Source organism: Pantherophis guttatus, chromosome 4, assembly GCF_059756535.1.
Source record: "Pantherophis guttatus breed Tessera chromosome 4, ASM5975653v1, whole genome shotgun sequence".
Classification (NCBI taxonomy): Eukaryota; Metazoa; Chordata; class Lepidosauria; order Squamata; family Colubridae; genus Pantherophis; species Pantherophis guttatus.
This window is the reverse complement of record NC_142066.1, coordinates 69979880-69999101: the sequence shown is the minus strand read 5'-3', so window position 1 is coordinate 69999101 and position 19222 is coordinate 69979880. Positions and strand designations below refer to the sequence as shown.

General features: G+C 37.3%; 2 protein-coding genes across 4 annotated transcripts in view; both read left to right on the top strand.

The window, feature by feature from the left end:
• CNTNAP2 (contactin associated protein 2) overlaps positions 1-19222 on the top strand; it is a 1550102-nt gene that overhangs the window by 1300640 nt on the left and 230240 nt on the right. The gene's annotated exons all lie outside the window — the stretch shown is intronic.
• On the top strand, positions 6970-18624 carry LOC117664972 (uncharacterized). Its single transcript, XM_034416481.3, has 3 exons — positions 6970-8711; positions 16137-16176; positions 18280-18624. The coding sequence occupies exon 1, from the start codon at positions 7134-7136 to the stop codon at positions 8340-8342; it is 1209 nt and encodes a 402-aa protein (XP_034272372.1). The 5' UTR covers positions 6970-7133; the 3' UTR covers positions 8343-8711; positions 16137-16176; positions 18280-18624.

Below are 19222 nucleotides of genomic sequence, written 5' to 3'. Positions count from 1 at the left end.
ATGTCATATAATTGCTAAACTCTTAAAGTAGGTAAAGTGTTTTGCCTGTAATCAGATGTTATTGAGGAACTAAACTGGCTATTTACTATGTGATTGTATGAACTGCTTCTTTGGAGTCACATCTGTAATCATGCCACACAATTGCGGTACAAAAACTCACTCTTGGAACAGACAGTTTCTGCTGCCTTGTTTATTTTTAAGTCCTCTTCTTTAAGAGTATAACAGTTATGTTGATATATCACCTAAAAGGTACAATTCAGCCAAAGTTAAAGTCTTAACATTCCAGAGATATTTATTAGGAAGAGTTCTCTCTTTTTTCCTAAAAACATTAAGTATTAAAAATAATTCAATTTTAAAATTAAAAATTGCAAATGATGTATGATAAGGGATGTATATAAAAACCTATTTCTCACTTCAATTTAAGAGAAATTCCAAACTCTTTTGACACATGTGGGTTTAAGTACAGAGTTTATTCAAAAGTATCATTATATTCAGCGTGTTTTTGATCTTGAGGTAATCATTGAGGCATGAGTTTTGCCACACTGCTTATTTGATGGAGAAAAACAGTGAGCAATCTTCCCTTTTGTAATACACATATAAAGGAAATGTTAGGCCTTTCTTATATATTGCCATGTATAAATAAGGGAGATATATGTCTTAACAACTTCTTACATAATCCAAAAATCAACAGCTTCTTCCATTGCTGGATGTCATCACATAAATCTACACACTACTATAGATAGCAAACTAAAACTACAATAGTTTTCTAGAAATGGCTGAGTTCCCATGAATCTTTAGCATTACTACTTGAAAGCTATTTACATAAGTCCTCCACTGTCAAAGGCTTATGTGCAAGGCATATGCAAGAGGGTATTCTCTCTTGTTTCTCACAGGGCTAGAAACTCCTTGTTTGTTGCATTTGTTGTAAAGGCTGGAGCTGGCGAGGCAGGAAATAAGGTTTTCCATGAATGTTCTTGGGTGTAACTATGCACTTCTAAAAAGATATGAACTGTGTATGACTGATACCAACCGTCACTCTCTCAGCATTTAGAAATCTGTAAAATTAATTTTTAAACCTATTTTTTACACGTTAATGGACACTAGCAGTATTTAGTTTTCATCTTTTCATCATATTTTTTAAAAATATCTTGCTTAGTTGCATGGATGAAATCCACTTACCTTCACTATTGGTTCGCAAATGTGAGCATGCACACGCCTCCTCCACACATGCGCAGAGCTTTCTGCACATGCACAGAGGGTCAAAAATGGGACGTGTTTACATCCGGGTGAGTGGGCGGAGCCTCCTGGCACTACCAGTTCACCTGAGCTGGATAGAACCAGCTGAATTTCACCACTGCTTAGTTGCTAGACCAAACCCTTACCCCAAAATACAACTAATAGACTGGATGACTTTGGACCAGTTACTGTCTCTCAACTCAACTCAACTCAACTCACAATTTAACTCAACTCAACTCACAATATTAGCTTTTAAGCAGAATGTTGCCTTTTATATTTGCAAAAATTTGCAAAAAAATAAAGTTATAACTCTTTTGGGTCAGATTTTACCTTTTGTATATATGAATAGTAGTTACATAATTTCTATTATCTGGAAATATAGAACCCATGTAACCATGAAAGATGTATGGTTGCTGCCTTCCAGGAATCACCACTATTAGTTTATAAACACATTACTCAAATTACAAGGCTTAGACAAGATATTGGAGTTAGACTGGATATAACAGAAAGAGATATAGTTGTCCCTAAAAGATGAAGTAGGATAGTCTAAAAGCCCCCAGAATATTTACATCACTAATCACTAAACTTTAGATTTTTATATTTATTTTTAAGACTCCAACTATATAAAAAGACAATTTAATGAATCCAAATATTAATGAAGCTCCCAAATATATTGTTCGGAAATTTAACCCATATATTTACGATTAACAAAAATATTAGGTTCAGAAAGGAAATGAACGCAAAGTGACAAACATGATGATGTGATTTCATTAAAATATGCATGCAATATTTTTATGATATTAAAGAGATTATATCCTTCTTGCATAATTCTACATGTATTCACTCTGAAATAAGTCCATATAACTGGATAAAAGACTGCTGCTTTATTACAATGTTAATTCATCCTTGTGTTCTACATTAAGGAACCACAAATCATAAAGCATATTTTTAATGTTTGCTGCTTAAAGTATTGTTGCCTTCTTGCTTTTCTTTTTTTATTTTCAAGGAAGAGAATTATTTATTCAGTCTTGATCAAAGAAATAAATAATTGAAAGAGGAAAAAATACCACACAGTACTTTTAAGAGCTGCCATTTCACTGAAGGGAAATTTCTGCTGTTATCAATTGTAGAATTAGATTTCAATGTGGAACTGCAGTTTTTACAACTCCGTGATATTTTTTATAATATATGGTCCATAGTTGCTGTCACAGAAAAATAGAATAGAATGTTCTAGTGCCCTTGTGTTTTCTGAATGAGTAGCATTCTCCTATACCAGGTATTATTGCATTATGCAGAACCATTAGTCAATGCCTCTTTGACTGGATTTAATCACAGATAGCTCATAAATATTTTCATGCATCGTTGCTCCGACATTCTTTACTCTTGGGACATCTTCACTTCGATTGGATTTCACTGAGTGCTCATCAAACTTTTTCTCCCTCTGCAGCCTAGTTCCGCCTCCTCCCTCTGCGCATGATCAGTTCTTTTCACTCAGTCGATGTGGTAGGACTGGAGTGCTAATTAGTCTAGTAGATTAACATTAATTAATTCATTTAATTGGAAATTTCAAAGAAATAATATATCTTTATTTAAATTAAGGGGGCTGCTGGAGGCGATTGTTACAATATCGGCAGTTTTTTTCTATTGATGTTGAGTCTGCCGCCGCTTCTAAAGAAAGCCGCTTCTAAAAGAAAGCCGTTTGCCTCACTAATTGCTCAGCAGCGATCCGCTTTGAAGTGGACGCTGTTCTTTCAAAAGCAAATTGCCGCGGTGTGAGAGCTGGTTAACTGGTGTGCTAGGATAACCGCCTACACCATCGCAGCCTCTGTTTGCGGCATCGGAGTTCCTGCAACAGAAAGTCAGGCTCCAAGAAAGAAAATAACTAAAATTGGCGAGAAAACAAACAGCCGCTTGTGATAGCCGGCTATTTATGGTGAATAAATATTGAAGTCTTTGCCTGGCAGGCAAAGCTATCAAAGGCGAGATCGCATTACAAAAGTAATTATTTGAGGAAAAAATAAGACGCTTGTAAGCGCTATTTTCTTTATATCTGCATAAGTAAAATTCAGTGAGCTCGAGCGCTCAGCAGTTTAACGGAAGGTTGGCTGAATAGAATTTGAAAGCGCCGCCATTTTAAAGTACAAGAAATTCCGTTGGCCGTTTATCTCTATATACTGCGCAATTATCAACTGCAGTCTGAAGAGGAACTTCACCACAGGGAAGTTTTTTTACAATTCATTATAATTATAAAAATAATAATAATAATATATTAATTAAATGGATTGTTATATATATATATACATATATAATTTTATACATATATTAAAAAAAAATAAAAAAAAATTTAAAAAAAAAATTAATTAATTAATTAATTGCTTATCTATTTATATTAATTCTCCTGATTAGCAAATACGGCAGAAGATGAATTATCTTCCGAATTGGAACAAGCCACTACTCCTAGAGTACCTTTACCCCAGCCTCTAAGAAAAAAACGAGGCAAAACCAAACATGTGTCTATTCCTGGTCAGGACAATAATGACACACAAACTAATAGTCTTAAAAGTTCTAATATGATGGAAAAATGTAGACATAATCAATTAGAACGCCAATTTGAAAAGGCCCAGCGCGCAGCGCAATTGGTGCCTATTACATCTCAGTCTGAAGCAGTTAATCTTCAGCAATCTGAAAATACAATGCCTCAATTAAATGAGGAAGATTCAAATGTGTGGGTTCAAGATAGTATATCCATAGAACCACAAAGTCATTGTTTAATTGATGAGTCAAGGAGGCTTGCATCTCAAGGGCCTATGTGCTCAGGTCATTTACATATAGCTGACCATATGATTCATGGTCCACCTGAGGCCTCTTTCATGCCAACAGCTGCTGGCCTGAGGGGAGAAGAAGGTCCAAATGGTAGTAATGCAATGGATTTTCAAACATTAGTTTCGCAGACAATTTCTCGCATATTTCAAGCTGGTCTGCAACAAACCGGCTATTCTTGTCAGTCTGGTGCATCCACCAGCACTAACTGTCGACATCAGATACATCCCCAACAACAGCAACCATCTGTAAATTACTTTAATCAAGGAGATGATCTTGATTGTCTAGAAGAATTTGATATGTCAGATGATGAAGAGGAAATGGTTTCAGAAAAGCCAGCATTCCAAGGTCTTTTTAATCCAGCCTTATTTAAGTCATTGTTGCGTAAGGCAAAATTAGCTACCAATTTGGGTGTCAACATAGAAAAAACATCTGAGTCAGGTAGCCAACTTGACCATAATAATACTTTATTTAACTTACCAAAATCGAATTTAGATTTTGTACCATGTCCAGATCTTTTCTCACAAATTATACAAAAACCATGGGAACACCCTAGTTCAACATCGGGACCGAACAGTTTTGATAAAAAATTATATTGTGTTGCTCCTGAATTGGATGAATTACTACAATTACCATTGATAGATGAACCTGTAGCAACATTAACTTCATCTTCTATTTTAGTTAGCGAGGTTGGGGAAGGCCTTAAAGTAGAAGATAAAAGAGCTGAGATGACATGTCGTAAGACTCATCAAGCTGCTGCATGGGCAGTTAGAGCAGCAATTTCTTCTTCATTCTTTAACCGTGCCTCTCTTATATGGCTACGTCAACTGAGGGAAAGATTACCACCAGGAGAATCTAGAATTCAACAAGACATATCAAAACTTATAGCAGCAGCAGAATATTCTGCTGATGCATCATTAGATGCAGCAAAATTCGCATCTAGGGCTCTTGCTTCATCAATTTCATCACGCCGACTCCTTTGGCTGAGAAATTGGAGGGCAGATTCAAAATCTAAGTGGAGGCTTACATCAGCACCTTATAAAGGTCGTTCTTTATTCGGAACTTCACTAGATCCAATTCTCATAGAAGGAAGAGATAAGAAGAAGGTATTACCTTCATTGTATAGAAGACCAGACCGCAGATTCTCACCTTATCAGCGTCAATCCTTTCGATATGATCAAGGATCTGCTAATGCCTTCACACAGCGTGGTAACCCACAACTCTATTCATATGGATATTCAAATGATAGGAACTCCTTTTGTGGAAGAGGAGGACGTCAAAATTCTTTCAAGAGACCTTTTAGAGGCACCATGTCACGACAATCACGTAGAGGCAAGTGACTTGAAAGATGCCCTTCCCATTGGGGGCAAACTTCAACATTTCTTTCATCAATGGGAAATTTCTACGACAGACACATGGATATTACGTACAGTGACAAGCGGTCTCACTTTGGAATTTACCTCTCCCCCACCACAAAGGTTCCTACAATGTACATGGCACAACCATCCATCTCAAAGAGAGCTGATGAATACAGAAATTCAACATCTAATCCAGATCAATGCAATCGAACCGGTTCCAAAACATCAAATTCGAACAGGTTTTTATTCCAGCTTCTTTCTGGTACCAAAAAATTCAGGGGGATGGAGGGGAATTCTGAATCTGAGACAATTGAACAAGAAAATATTATACAGAAGATTCAAAATGCATTCACTAAAGTCATTACTGGGATGCATCAGACAAGGCGACATAATGCAATCCATAGATCTCAAAGAAGCATACCTACACATACCAATTCACCCAATGTACAGACAATATCTCAGGATCGCATATGCGGGCAGGCATTTTCAATACAAGGCAATGCCTTTTGGCCTTTCCTCCGCACCGAGAACATTTACGAAACTTCTGGCAGCGGTAGCGGCTTCTCTCAGATTAATTCCAATTCGTCTAGTATGTTACCTAGACGATATTTTAATACTGTCGACATCAGAGACTCAGGCATGTCGAGACAGACAGTTAGTAATAAAATCTTTACAAGCTCATGGGTTCACAATCAATATGGAAAAAAGTCACTTAGTCCCAACAACAAGAATTCAGCACTTGGGAGCTATAATAGATTCAACAAAGGGTATGGTATACCTATCTCAAGACAGGCAGAACAGTATCAAAGATCTGATTACTCAAATACTATCTCAAAAGAAAACTACATTACTAACACTATCTCAACTTCTAGGCAAGCTAATATCAGCAATTGCAATAGTACCCTGGGCTCGATACCATTCTCGCAATCTACAATGGTTTCTACTGCCATTTCAAAAAAGACAAACAGCACACTTCTATACAAAGTGTTAGTACCAAAAAAAGTCAAAATGTCTCTTCAATGGTGGTTGACTTCTGCAATTCAGCAGGGATCATTTTTTCTTCAATCAGAACCAGTAATATTGACAACAGATGCCAGCTTGTACGGATGGGGGGCCCATCTGAAGGGTCTACTGGCACAGGGAATTTGGTCTCCCTTAGAGAAGAAACAACCAATCAATTGGTTGGAATTAAGAGCTGTAAGAATGGCATTAAACCATTTTCATCATCTTCTAGTAAACAAGCATGTATTAATTCTAACCGACAACATGGCCACGAAGGCGCATGTGAACCGTCAGGGAGGAACAAAATCAAAAGATCTCATGGAAGAGACAGTGAAACTGATGTCTTGGGCAGAGACACATTTAATGTCAATAAAGGCAGAACATATATCAGGAGAAAAAAACCAACAGGCAGACTGGCTCAGTCGTGGAAAAATAGATCAGTCAGCGTGTCCATCCCAATGTATTCAGGGAGATAGTTCAGAGGTTTGGACAACCAGTAGTAGATCTATTTGTGACACCACAGAATGCACAGCTCCCAAGATTCTTTGCGAGGTTTCCAGTGGCAGGAGCAGAAGGCCACGATGCTCTAAGATCTCATTGGCCAGAAGGGCTTCTGTATGCATTTCCTCCAATCCCAATTATTCAAAAAGTAATTCGGAAAATTATGGAAGAAAGAGCAGAGATGATATTGGTAGCGCCATACTGGCCACGCAGGCCATGGTTTGCAGAAATACTACAACTATTGATACAAAATCCGTGGAGAATACCATCAGCAAAGATGATTCTCATTCAAGGAAAGGTTCAACATCCAAAGCCAAATTGGTTAAAATTGACCGTTTGGCGATTGAAAGGATCAAATTAGCAAAAGATAACCTTCCTAAGGAAGTAATTTATACCATTCAAGCATCCAGGAGACCATCAACAACACGTATTTATAATGCTACTTGGAATACGTTTGTAAAGTGGTGTATAGAACATCATATTGATCCTACATCAGCTAATGAAATTGAAGTACTGTTGTTTCTTCAGGCTGGGTTAGAGAGAGGTCTTGCACCCTCTACATTGAAAAGACAAGTAGCAGCACTAGCTACAGTTTTAGAAGGACGCAATAAAAAATCTCTTAGTCAAGATAAGAGAATTAAATCATTCCTAAGGGGTGCAACGAATTTAAGACCACCTAAGATTCACAGATATCCTTCATGGGATATTAATTTAGTATTACAGGCTCTTACAAAGTCGCCATTTGAGCCAGTAGCTTCAATAAGTATAAGATGGCTAACAATAAAATTAGCATTCTTAATAGCAATAACATCGGCACGTAGAGTATCAGAAATTGCAGCTTTATCTATTAGGAATGATTTGTGCACTTTTTACCCAGATAGGGTAGTACTAAGACTAGATACAACATTCATACCGAAAATAAATTCTTATTTCCATAGAGCTCAAGAAATAGTTCTACCAAATTTCTGCCCAGATCCAAAACATACATTGGAAAAAATGTGGCATACTCTAGATGTACGTAGGACTTTAATAAGCTATATGAAAAGAACTGCAACATTCCGTAAAACGGAAGCATTATTTGTATCCTTTTTACCTTCCTCGATGGGAAAAAAAGTATCTTCCAATACAGTAGGAAGATGGATTAAGGCATGTATATCAGCAGCATATGCTTCACAAGGGGTAAAGGTACCTAGTAGAGTGTTACCTCACTCAACACGTAGTGTAGCGACATCAGCTGCATGGGCCACACAGGCATCAATAGAAGAAATATGTAAGGCAGCTACATGGTCTTCTATTTCATCATTTGTAAAACACTATAAAATAGACTCATTTGCATCAGCTGATGCAGCATTTGGAAGAAGAGTATTACAATCAATAATTTCCCCACGACAACAGGAAAAAGACTTAGAAACCCACCCTATTTAAGAAAAGCTTGGGTATATCCCAAGAGTAAAGAATGTCGGAGCAACGATGCATGAAAATGGAACATTGTCTCACCTGAATGTTCATTTTATGATCGTTGCGACGACATTCTGACCCACCCTTAGGGTTCTAGTATGGTGGTCGTGGGGGGTGTTTTTTCATTACTCCTTCTGCAGTTGATATTCCGTGAAAAGCATGTAAAGAAGTCAAGAAGTGACATCGTGAAAAGAACTGATCATGCGCAGAGGGAGGAGGTGGAACTAGGCTGCAGAGGGAGAAAAAGTTTGATGAGCACTCAGTGAAATCCAATCGAAGTGAAGATGTCCCAAGAGTAAAGAATGTCGTCGCAACGATCATAAAATGAACATTCAGGTGAGACAATGTTCCATTCTTGATAATTTCTTAATAATTGTTCTCAGTCTGTTTCATGAAAGTGAATTTCTGAAGAAAAATGATGGTGATAAATTCCTTTACATGCCTTCTTTCTTCTTAATAGTTAGACTAGTAATTTTTAATTCCTTATATATCTACCTATAGCTGTACAACAGGGGTATCAAACTCAAGACCCACAGGCCGAATCCGGCCTGTGATGTGGTCGGATCCGGCCTGTGGGGCCATTCTGGAAACAGTAAGGGGTGGCCCCTTTGCTTCAGCCTAGGCAATCCCATCCCAGCAGGTATGCATATATGCAGGAGGCAGCGGGCACACGTGTGCACAGGCCCAGGCCACACCATCCCAGCAGGCACGCCCCATCTGTTTATGCTTACGGTTGGAGAGCAGGTTGCTGCTGGTCATCTTCTTGGCCCCCTCACAGGTCTTGCCCTTAGCCCATGCATGAATCATGTTCCCCTCATATACCCAACATACCTCGACACCGCTGTGGGCCATTGCCAGCAGCTTGCGCAGATCCATTAGACTACTGTTGTTGCTGCTCAGAGCACCAGACACACCCAGCACGAAGTAGGTGAAGCAGCCAGCTAGAAAGTGCTAATAGAGATGGTAGAACATGTCCAGGCCCAGCAGGCAAAAGACGGCCACTGCGAGCAGGGAAAGCTGGATCCCTATTGGTGCCATGGCCACCCAGGCCCATCCAGGATCCTGTGCCTCCCCCCCATTTCTGCTGGGCCTAGTGGCCATGACACTGATGGGGATCTGGCTTTCTATGCTCAGCGGGACCAAAGTTCACTGAGTATGCAAGAGGAACGCGCTTCACATGCAGGCCAAGGGAAAGACTCATGAGGTGGCAGAGGAGATGACCAGCGGTGACCTGCTGTCCAACCGCAAGCCAAACAGACAATGGAACATAGTAAGTATTCCAGCGGTCTTTATAGACAGCCAGCCAGGTGGTGGTAGTGGACTCCAGAGCTGCAGCATGTGTCAGCTAAGGGGCTGGTAGGCTGCGGCTGCAGCCAGAAACCACCACCATCACCCCGCAGGCAAAGGGGCAAGCACAGGGTGGCTGAGGGTTTCCGGCTGTATCTGCCCTGCCCCCTGCCTCAAAATCAAGTTTGACACCCCTATTGTAAAAAGTAATTTTGGTGGTTTGTTGCAAAAAGCCATACATGCAATTTTGCCTTATTCTTTAGAAAGCTGTCTTCAGCCAACTTCCAAAATAAATATCTCCTGAAATTCTCTGATATGAGCATAGATTATTTGGCAACTTAGCTGTTTATGACTATATACACTATTACAATGCTTGTGTTTGATAAACTTTAACTTGGTAAAACAGTTCATAATGAGGCAAAACTTTGTCAACAAAGATACCTCAAATAGACTAACTTACAGGATGCTGGAACCTATTACTTTGGAAATTTGAGGAAGTTGTAGCTGCTTCAACAGGGCTGCTAATTGTGGTCACATGTTCTTTATTTTCAATGTTCCCCATGTTTCCCTTATGGGAACCCTCACTCCCTCCCCCACCCAGCAGCAGCTATTTACCTATCTCTGGGAAGGGAAGGAAAAGGAAAAGGAAAAGGAAGGGAGAGACAGAGGAAGGAACAAACAGAAACCACATACACTGAATGGCACAACCAAGTATTAGCATTGTGTAGGAGAACATCTGCAATGTGTTCTAGATCTTCCCAAGTCCAGATAGGAGATTCCATAGGTCATAGAGAATAACAGGGCTAAGATCCTATGGAACATCCAGATCCAGACAGAAATGCATATATTAGCCAATCAATCAGACATCGTAGTAGTTTACTACTACTACAGACCAGAATAATAAGGACCAGAATATAGTAGTGTAGAAAGAGGAGTAGAGGTGCCAAGTCACAGCAATATCAGGGAGAAGAAGTATGAAAATCTGAAGAACCACCAAAAACTAAAGGAGGAATTCAAGAAAAAGTGGAAAATAAAGTCCAAATTAGTCCCAGCATTAGTAAGAACACTCGAGATTGTGATTTCTATCCTTGGACAATGTCTCTAATAGAACTCAAGAACATTAATTAAGTTCTTTGTCTATAGTGCAGTGCTAGGAATAGTCGAAATTGTGCAGAATTCTCAGACTCCCAAAATTGAGGAACACATCCATATCAGCCACAAAAATGAGAAGAGAATTTTTAAAAAGAAATTGTTATTAAACAAAGATAACATTATAAACACTATTTCTTAATGTATTTTCATACATCCTTGTTTTAAAAAAAGAATTCTTCAATCATTAGGAAACTCCTAATTGTTGTTCCATGCTGAGAGCAGAAACACTTGACAGTTGTTATAATAATTTTAGCAGAAGAGCTGTAATTCACATTGTAATAATAATTTCTGTAATGATGAATGAGATGTATATTCAACTCATCTCTCTCTTCCAAATATTCTTTACATGTATTTGACATAGTCTTACAATTATAAAATCTAGATAGCAAAGGCCTGTCAAAATAAATACTCTAGTATTTATATAGTCTAAAAATACTTATTTAAGTAGACCAAAACCTACTTCTTAGTAAATTAGAAAAATGTGGGATAGAGAGCATCACAACCAGATGGATTCATAACTGACTGACAAATTGCATTCAGTGTGTAGTCCTTAATGGAACTACATCTATCTGGAAGGAAAGAAGCAATGGGGTACCCAAAATACTCTTCAATATCTTAGTAAAGAATTTAGACAAAGGAATAGAAGGGGAACTCATTAAATTTGCAGACAAGCTGGCCGGAATAGCCAACATTCCAGAAGATAGGCTCAAGATCCAGAATTTCTAACAAAATGAAATTCTTCTAGGCAAGAAAAATCAAATGTATAGGTAAGAATAGGTGGAACCTGGCTCAATAGCAGTAGCTGCAAGAGGAATTTTGGAGTCCTAGTGGACAATCACTTAATATCAGCAGTGTGCTGCAGCTGCCAAAAAGCCAATGCATAGGCTGCATTAGCAGAGGGATAGAATCAAGATCATGTGAAGTGTTAGTACCACTTTATAAGGTGTTGGTAAGACCACATTTCAATAATTGCATTCAGTTTTGGTTGCCACAATAATAAAGATATTGAGACTCTGGAAAGAGTACAAAGAGCATAAAAATAATTAGGAGGCTGGAAGCCAAAACATCAAAATAACAGTATGCCAATATTTGAGGGGCTGCCACAAAGAAGAGGCCGACCAACTATTTTCCAAAGCACTAGGAGGCAGGACAAGAAGCAATGGATGGAAACTAATCAACGAGAGAAGCAACCTTGAACTAAGAAACCTAGAAATTTCCTGACAGTAAGGACAATTAACCAGTGGAATGGTTAATTGTGTCTAGAAGTTGCTGGTGGCCCATCACTGGAGGTTTTTAAGAAGAGATTGGAGAGCCATTTGTCCAGAATAGTATAGGGTTTCCTGCTTGAGCAGTGGGTTGGACTAGAAGACCTAGGTTCCTTCCAACTCTGTTATTCTGTTACTCTGTTATTCTATCTACATATAAAATGTCAAGAAAAGTAAGTCTACATGAATTTACTTCAACAAAATTTAAGCATATTAAAGTGTCTGATTATAAATCCAATAGCCTGAGTTACTTAGTAGGACAGATAGCTACAGGCATCTATTTAACAAGTTTACACTGCAATTCACAGTACATTTAAACTTCAGTTAGAGAATGTTTATATATTGATCAAATCCTACTCATGTCTACTTAAAAACAATTGTCTTTGGCATTCTGTTGTCAGTGTGCAATGTCGCAAGACAAATTTCTATGTACCACTTTGCTTACAGAGAACAACTGTCAGCAGTTCAAACAATTAACTCTGGTTGAATTTGAAATGGTATATTTTAATAGATATTTCCCAATACATTTAAAAGAACATCTTGTTTTATCCTAATCTAGTCCAACCCATCTGTCAGGTTGCTATGATGGGGAAAATAGGGGCAGGAGAATTAGGTACATTCACCACCTTAAGTTGACCAAATATAAAAAAAGTGTAATAAAAATATAACAACAATAGCAGCAACTACAAAGATAAATATTGACTTCCTCTTCATGTTCCTCTAACTGCAGCAGTAAGATTCCTAAACTATTCTTAAAATACATTATATTTCATCAAGATGTGGATGGCATGTCCAGGAACTGGATAACGTCCACCTCTTTTGTATGCTGATGCAAGCAGGCATCTTATTTAGTCATTCAACATTGCCCTCCATTAGCATTTTGGCTTGAAGTATAAGAGACACCAGATACCTCTTACCTTCTTTGACTACATAGTGTGTGCCCAGAACATTCTGAACCCAACTCTGGTTAGGTTCTTATAAACCCCAGTTTACCATTTTTTGAAAGCATTGCAGATTAGACCTTTAAATACAGGACCACAGGTTTTTGGATTTGTATAAAAATGAACAAAATAGGCATTTTTTGTTAAAAATGAGTATCATTTTTTGTTTAAAAAGGGGTGCCATAATTTTACAACCCCTAGGAATAGCAATAGCTCACAAACCCACAGCCATACTCCACCAGGAATTATTCAGAATGAAAGACAAGACGGAGAAGGATGTAAGAAACAATGTAATCTATAAAATCAACTGCAACCATTGCAACCAATTCCATGGGATAAACATCACATAATTAAAAACCAGGTTCCACAAACACTGGTTGGCAGTCAAACGCCATGATTCCAAATCCTTAATCTCTACCCACACTGTTACCAAACAGCACTAGTTCGATTGGAGCAACACAAAAATCATCAGCCACACTACCACCCACAACAATGCTCATGAGTTCATTAAAGCCTGGGACTCCACAAGCAATTCCATCAACAGACACACTGATCTACAACCAGCCTATGAACCCCTCAGAATCCAAATCAACTGCACACCAACCAGAAACAGCACCCATCCTCAACCAACCCACAAAAGCCCCCACAACCAGCAGTTCACTTTGGATTGACCCTCACCTGATGTAACCTCCCCATCACAAGACTCACTGATGACTCTCACCTGACCTATCACAAGGCCCATTACAAAACCCTCACTTGACACACCCACACTTGAAGCTCTTATAAACAGAAGAACACTGACATCCCTTAAACTCCGCTGAAGATGTTACTTAGCTTGGTAATGAAAGTGTTGTGGCCTGCCAGCAGCCAGCAAACCTGGCAGCAGAGTCCAACAGTGAGGAGATTGGGGAGGAACTTGGGCCAGTCCTGGGAGCTGGGGAAAGCTCAGACAAGGGCTCTGCATCGGAGGCAGAGAGGGAGACAGGCAGCAGCAAGGCAAAGGAACAGCTGGAGCCTGTTCCCAGTGTGCGCATGAGCAGAAAAAAGAACAATTAAGAAAGCCAGGTCAACTCAGGAGTAAAGCCACAAGATAATTGGCCCCTCCCATAGAAAATAAAAGAGGAGCAAACAGGAAGTGGGCTTTTGCAGGAAACAATTTGTTCATTCCATGACTCTGAGAGACTCTGTTCCAAGTTTTGCCTTGTACTGCGGTTGGAAACAATTCACATGGCAGCTTGCCAAACAAGATAAGGTGTGTTGAGAAATATTCCTTTGAAAAACTGTTTGGACAAACCTTGCTGACTGTGAATGAACGTAATTCACAGTCGTGTAAATAAAAAAGGTTTTGCCAGTAATTCCTGCCTCCTGCTTGTTAAGGGAGCCTAGGTCAGAACAGAAACATTTGGAACCAACTGTTCCCTCTGAGAACACACCTTCACCCTCAAAACAGGCATTTATTTTAAAAAAAAGTAATATAAAGATAAATATGATGTAATTGAATAAATGCTATGAAAAATTGACTTTGCACTGATTTATTCAAGAAAAAAAATAATTGATATGTCATTTTTTTAGGTGGAAAAAGTAATTGGCTCTAATACATTCTATTTTGGCAGAAATAACCTCCAGAAGGCATTTTACAACTATTTACCAGTTTCTAATGTTGATGGGAGGAAATATTTCCCATTTTTCCACCCAGATATTTTTTTTACCAGTTTTGTGATGTTTGAGAGATTTCTTGCATGGGCAGTTCATTTCAAATAACCCTGCAGTATCTCAATGGGATTTGGATTTTATATTTTGCCAGTAAAATTTATCAGATCTTCCTCACATGTTCTTACTTTGCATCACATTCACCAGCCACTTTTTGGGCTTCTTTTTGACATGTTTGTTTAATTCTCTTGAATAGTGCTACCCTGAAATAGTCCTTTTGCAGAATAGTTTTTCTCTGAAATTGTGCTAACCCTATGTTCAAAAATTCTTAGTCCTCTTTGAACATGCCTATGCAGAAAAGAGAGAGAGAGAAGGCCTCTCACATCTGTTAAAACTTGTCTCATTCCAACACCAAATACAATCTGGATGTATTTCTCAAACGCTGTTCATATATGGAAACCAGAATATGGCAAGCTATGCTAATCTTACTAAATGAAGCTGATGTTTCTCCCTAAAAGCTTAGCACCATGAATATTAAAAAATAAGTTTCATAGTGGGTAGAAACAAATCATTTATAACAAGCTCACAATCTTAGAACTCTTCCCCCACTTAACTATTATCTCTGGGCTATGATACAAAAAGATATCCTATCCTTTATGAGTATGCCCTTGGGACTCAGGACAAGTAGAACTATTGAACATATTCTTTGGTACCACTAGTTATACACAGCATCCCAAAATACTCTAGTTGCCCAACTCCCGACTATTAAAAACAAGATATATGCAGTACAAGCATTTCTTATTTTATTATAGTAATTCTGAAATAATATATAAGATTGCCAGTTTCTATGTGGTGGCATACAAAATTAAACAAAAAGTAATTAAGAGCAATTGCACTTGTTTGAGTAGGAAACACTCAGCATTACCTACTGGCCATTTTTTAATATCAGCTACCGTATTGTACCTTTCTCAGATTTGTCAGGGACTCTATAATTCTAGGTTTTAGATTAGTTTTAACTAATAAGAATGGACACTTTTAGCATATTTTTCTATGTATCACTCTTTTTTCTTTTCTTTTTTTTTAATGTTCTGGATATTTGAACATTTTCTCTATTCTTCAATTCTTTCTTCTGGTTAATGACCAGAATAAAGTTATTTGACTTGAATTTCTGCTATTGGAAAATGACAGTTTTCTATGCAAAACTATGCAAAAACAAAGATGTCCTATTTTCAAAATGATTCTCCATTTGCTAACATAAATGTCAAATTAATGGAACTCAAATAAAATAAACTGTGGCTTAAATATTTACATATCACATTTTATTCATCATCTACAGCAAAAAGTTTATTGTTAAACAGGGAGGCCACAGTGTGATAATTAGATATGTAAGTTATAAAAGCTACAATTTGTCCCAGCAGCTGTTAAACTGTTCACAGCTATAAAATGATTTCACTTTTGTTTTATAGTGCACAACACTGCTTTCAAAAAGACATAAAGTCTTTAAAGGTAAGTTCAGTTCAGATTTATATGGATCATTATCCAAGCCCCCCAGTTTACCTGTAACATTTTTCTGAGACTTGAACTAGGATCTCTTTCCACAGCCAGCTACATAAGAATATATTGCCTAAGCTTAATTGAAACTAAAATTTGGAAAGGATTCATTGGCCAAATTCATTCTTACAAATACATTTAATTCTTCATGGAAGAAAATTATGACTTAGTGATTTTTCTTTCTGATGCCTCTAAGCATGAGAACTAAATGATGAGTCTAAAGAGAGCAATTAAACAAAATGTTTTTGATCTTAGTGTACAAATTGACAGAATTAAATTTTAGGTTATGCCCCAGGAAATTTCTTCCAGTTTTAATAGGATGAACACTTTTTCCAACCAGCAATTTCAGTCTTTACTAGTTTAACAATCATTATTTTTCACATTCCTTTCAAATGCAGTGTGTGTGTGTGTGCCATTTTACAAACAATCCTATTTTAAGTTATCGTTAAATTGAACTATGTTTGAATGGAGAATTTAAAATTTAATTGCTAGTTAGGTGTCAATTTGGATGTGATTCCTTGTGACTCTTTGGACAAATGCCCTCTGTTTAGATCTATTCTTCATGATAAACTTAGCCACTTCAAGGATATTCCACTGATGTCCCTAATCTAAACTACCCATCTTCTTCATTGTCTTCTATTTTCTTCAATCTTGCCAAACATGGTGGTTTTTTCTACATATTGTCTGCTTTGTGTCATTTGATTAAAGCAACAAAAAAGAAAAAGATTTTAAATCCTGATTTAACATTATTCAGGACAAGATCCTCTGTCTGATTGGAAGTGCTTCTCAAGAAGATGTATTATTTTTTATATAACTGTGTAGTTTTTATTATAAAATAATGTTATCAAGCCTAAATATAATGAAAACTGCAGGCTTGGGGGGGGGGAATAAATTGCAGAGTAGCATAAATTAAAGATTGTGATTAATTCGCTCTTTGGGAAATCACTCTCCATAAAGCACAGGTTCTAGAAATGTTTTATATATATATATGAAGCAAAATTTCCTTTTCCCTCAACTTCTTACATCATCTCTTTTATTTTTCATCAAAATATCAATTTGCCCCTTTTGCATTTCAACAATTGCTATTACCTTTTTTTGAAATGCAAATCTCAAATTATGTTTAATTAAGCATAGTTTCTCAAGAGCAGCAGAATTTAGCCTTTGAACAATAGTGATGTAATTTCATTCCTCTAGCTTTTTATGAGAAGTGATATGTCAGTTGATTAAATAAACAAGCTTAATGATGCTATCTTATGCATAGGCACATTTAGGATAGTGCTCTAACTAATATTTTCTATGCATGTACACATACATTTAGGTCCTATCCATCCTTAGAATTAATCAGTTGAATCGAAGATTGAATATGCAAAAAGATTAAATAATACAAAATTTCCCCGGGATGCTTTGAAAGCTACATTTTCATTGTTAATTTAGACCAAAATAATTGAAATCTATAAATTTATGACAACATTGAAACATTTTTTTCAGTGAACATTGACTAAATTACAGTTAATGAGGCTAGCTGTGAATAGAATGAACTAGAGAGACGTAGGCTCAGTCATGAAGCTTAATAATTGATTGGAGACAATCTCTATTTAACCTTAGTTATAGTTATTGGATAAAGAAATCTATAAACCCACCTTAAACAAAGATTGATAGTGATAGTTAATCGATTGATTGACTGACATTTTTATAATTCATTTATATTATGTACTCTTGTGTTCGTGTGGAATAGCTAGTGTAATGTGTTATTCACACTACATCCTAAAAACATTTGTTATGCAATTGAAAGAGTAAGACAAATTTATTTATTATTGTTAGATTATTCTGAGCAATCGATCAAGAATTGGAACAAGTTTTGACTTCCAGTTGACGTTGTGACAATATCAGACACAGGAAATGGGTCTCTGTGTTCCCTGTGCTGAATTTTCCCTGTTTGTGGGCTCCAAGAGGAGCCAAAGCCATCCTGTAGGGACGATGAAGCAAAGAGGGGCACCCTGTGAGGTTGAGAAGAGTTGCAGCTCTCCTGTCTGACCCAGGGTTCTTTTTCCTTCTCAGCCACGGTGAGGAGAAAAGGCAGCCTAAAGATGGCTGCCACAAAGCTGGGATAAATGAAGAAACAACTGAGACTGGTGCTGGAGTGAAGTAGGTGAACTGTGACTGAAACTAGGGGAGAGGATTCCTTTTTGCCTTAAACTTAACCCCAAGAAACAATTTAGAACTGTTGGCTCAGAATTATTTGTTAAAGTGGCGTCTAAGCATTCTGAGAAAATAGGAAGGTGCAAGATCCCGGCTCCACGCACCTTCCGCCGCGCCTTCAAGACTTTTTTATTTCAACAGGCCGGCCTGGCCTAACTTTTTCCCTTTTAACTTTTTAAATTATAAATTTTAAATTTGTCTTAAGTATAGGGGGTGTTGTAATTTGTCCCGGGCCAAATTATCTAATGTGGTTTTATACTGTCTTTTAAATTTTGTAATCTATGTGTTTTTATTTTTTGGCTGTTCACCGCCCTGAGTCCTTCGGGGTAGGGTGGTATATAAATTTAATAAAATAAAATAAATAAATAAAGAGAGAAAAAAAATAAATCTTGAAATATAGAGAAAATTGGACTCTTAAACTGGGAAGACATGGTACTGGGAAGGCATTTTAAAATGCTGGAATCATTTACTTGTAAAACTTTACTTGTAAAGCTGACAAAGGAAACATTACAAGTCTGGGAATATTTATATGAAGGACTGTGGAAATATTTACTGGATTATTCCCAACTACCCTAGGACTACTGGAGACTCAAATATGAAAATTATTTAATTAAAGGGGCCCCTGAATGTTATGCTAGAAGATTGAATCTGTAAAGGGAACGCAAAGAGGCTTTTGATAACCTCTAGGACTATTTAAATGGAACTGATTGCTTACCTATGGGATATAAAGAATGATTTACTACATATTGATTTTACAATAGATAACGTTGAAATTGTACTACGTAACCTAAAGCCATCATGT

Coding starts and splice junctions, on each gene's coding strand:
- LOC117664972 (XM_034416481.3), top strand. CDS start 7,134: ATGGTTTGCAGAAATACTACAACTATTGATACAAAATCCGTGGAGAAT.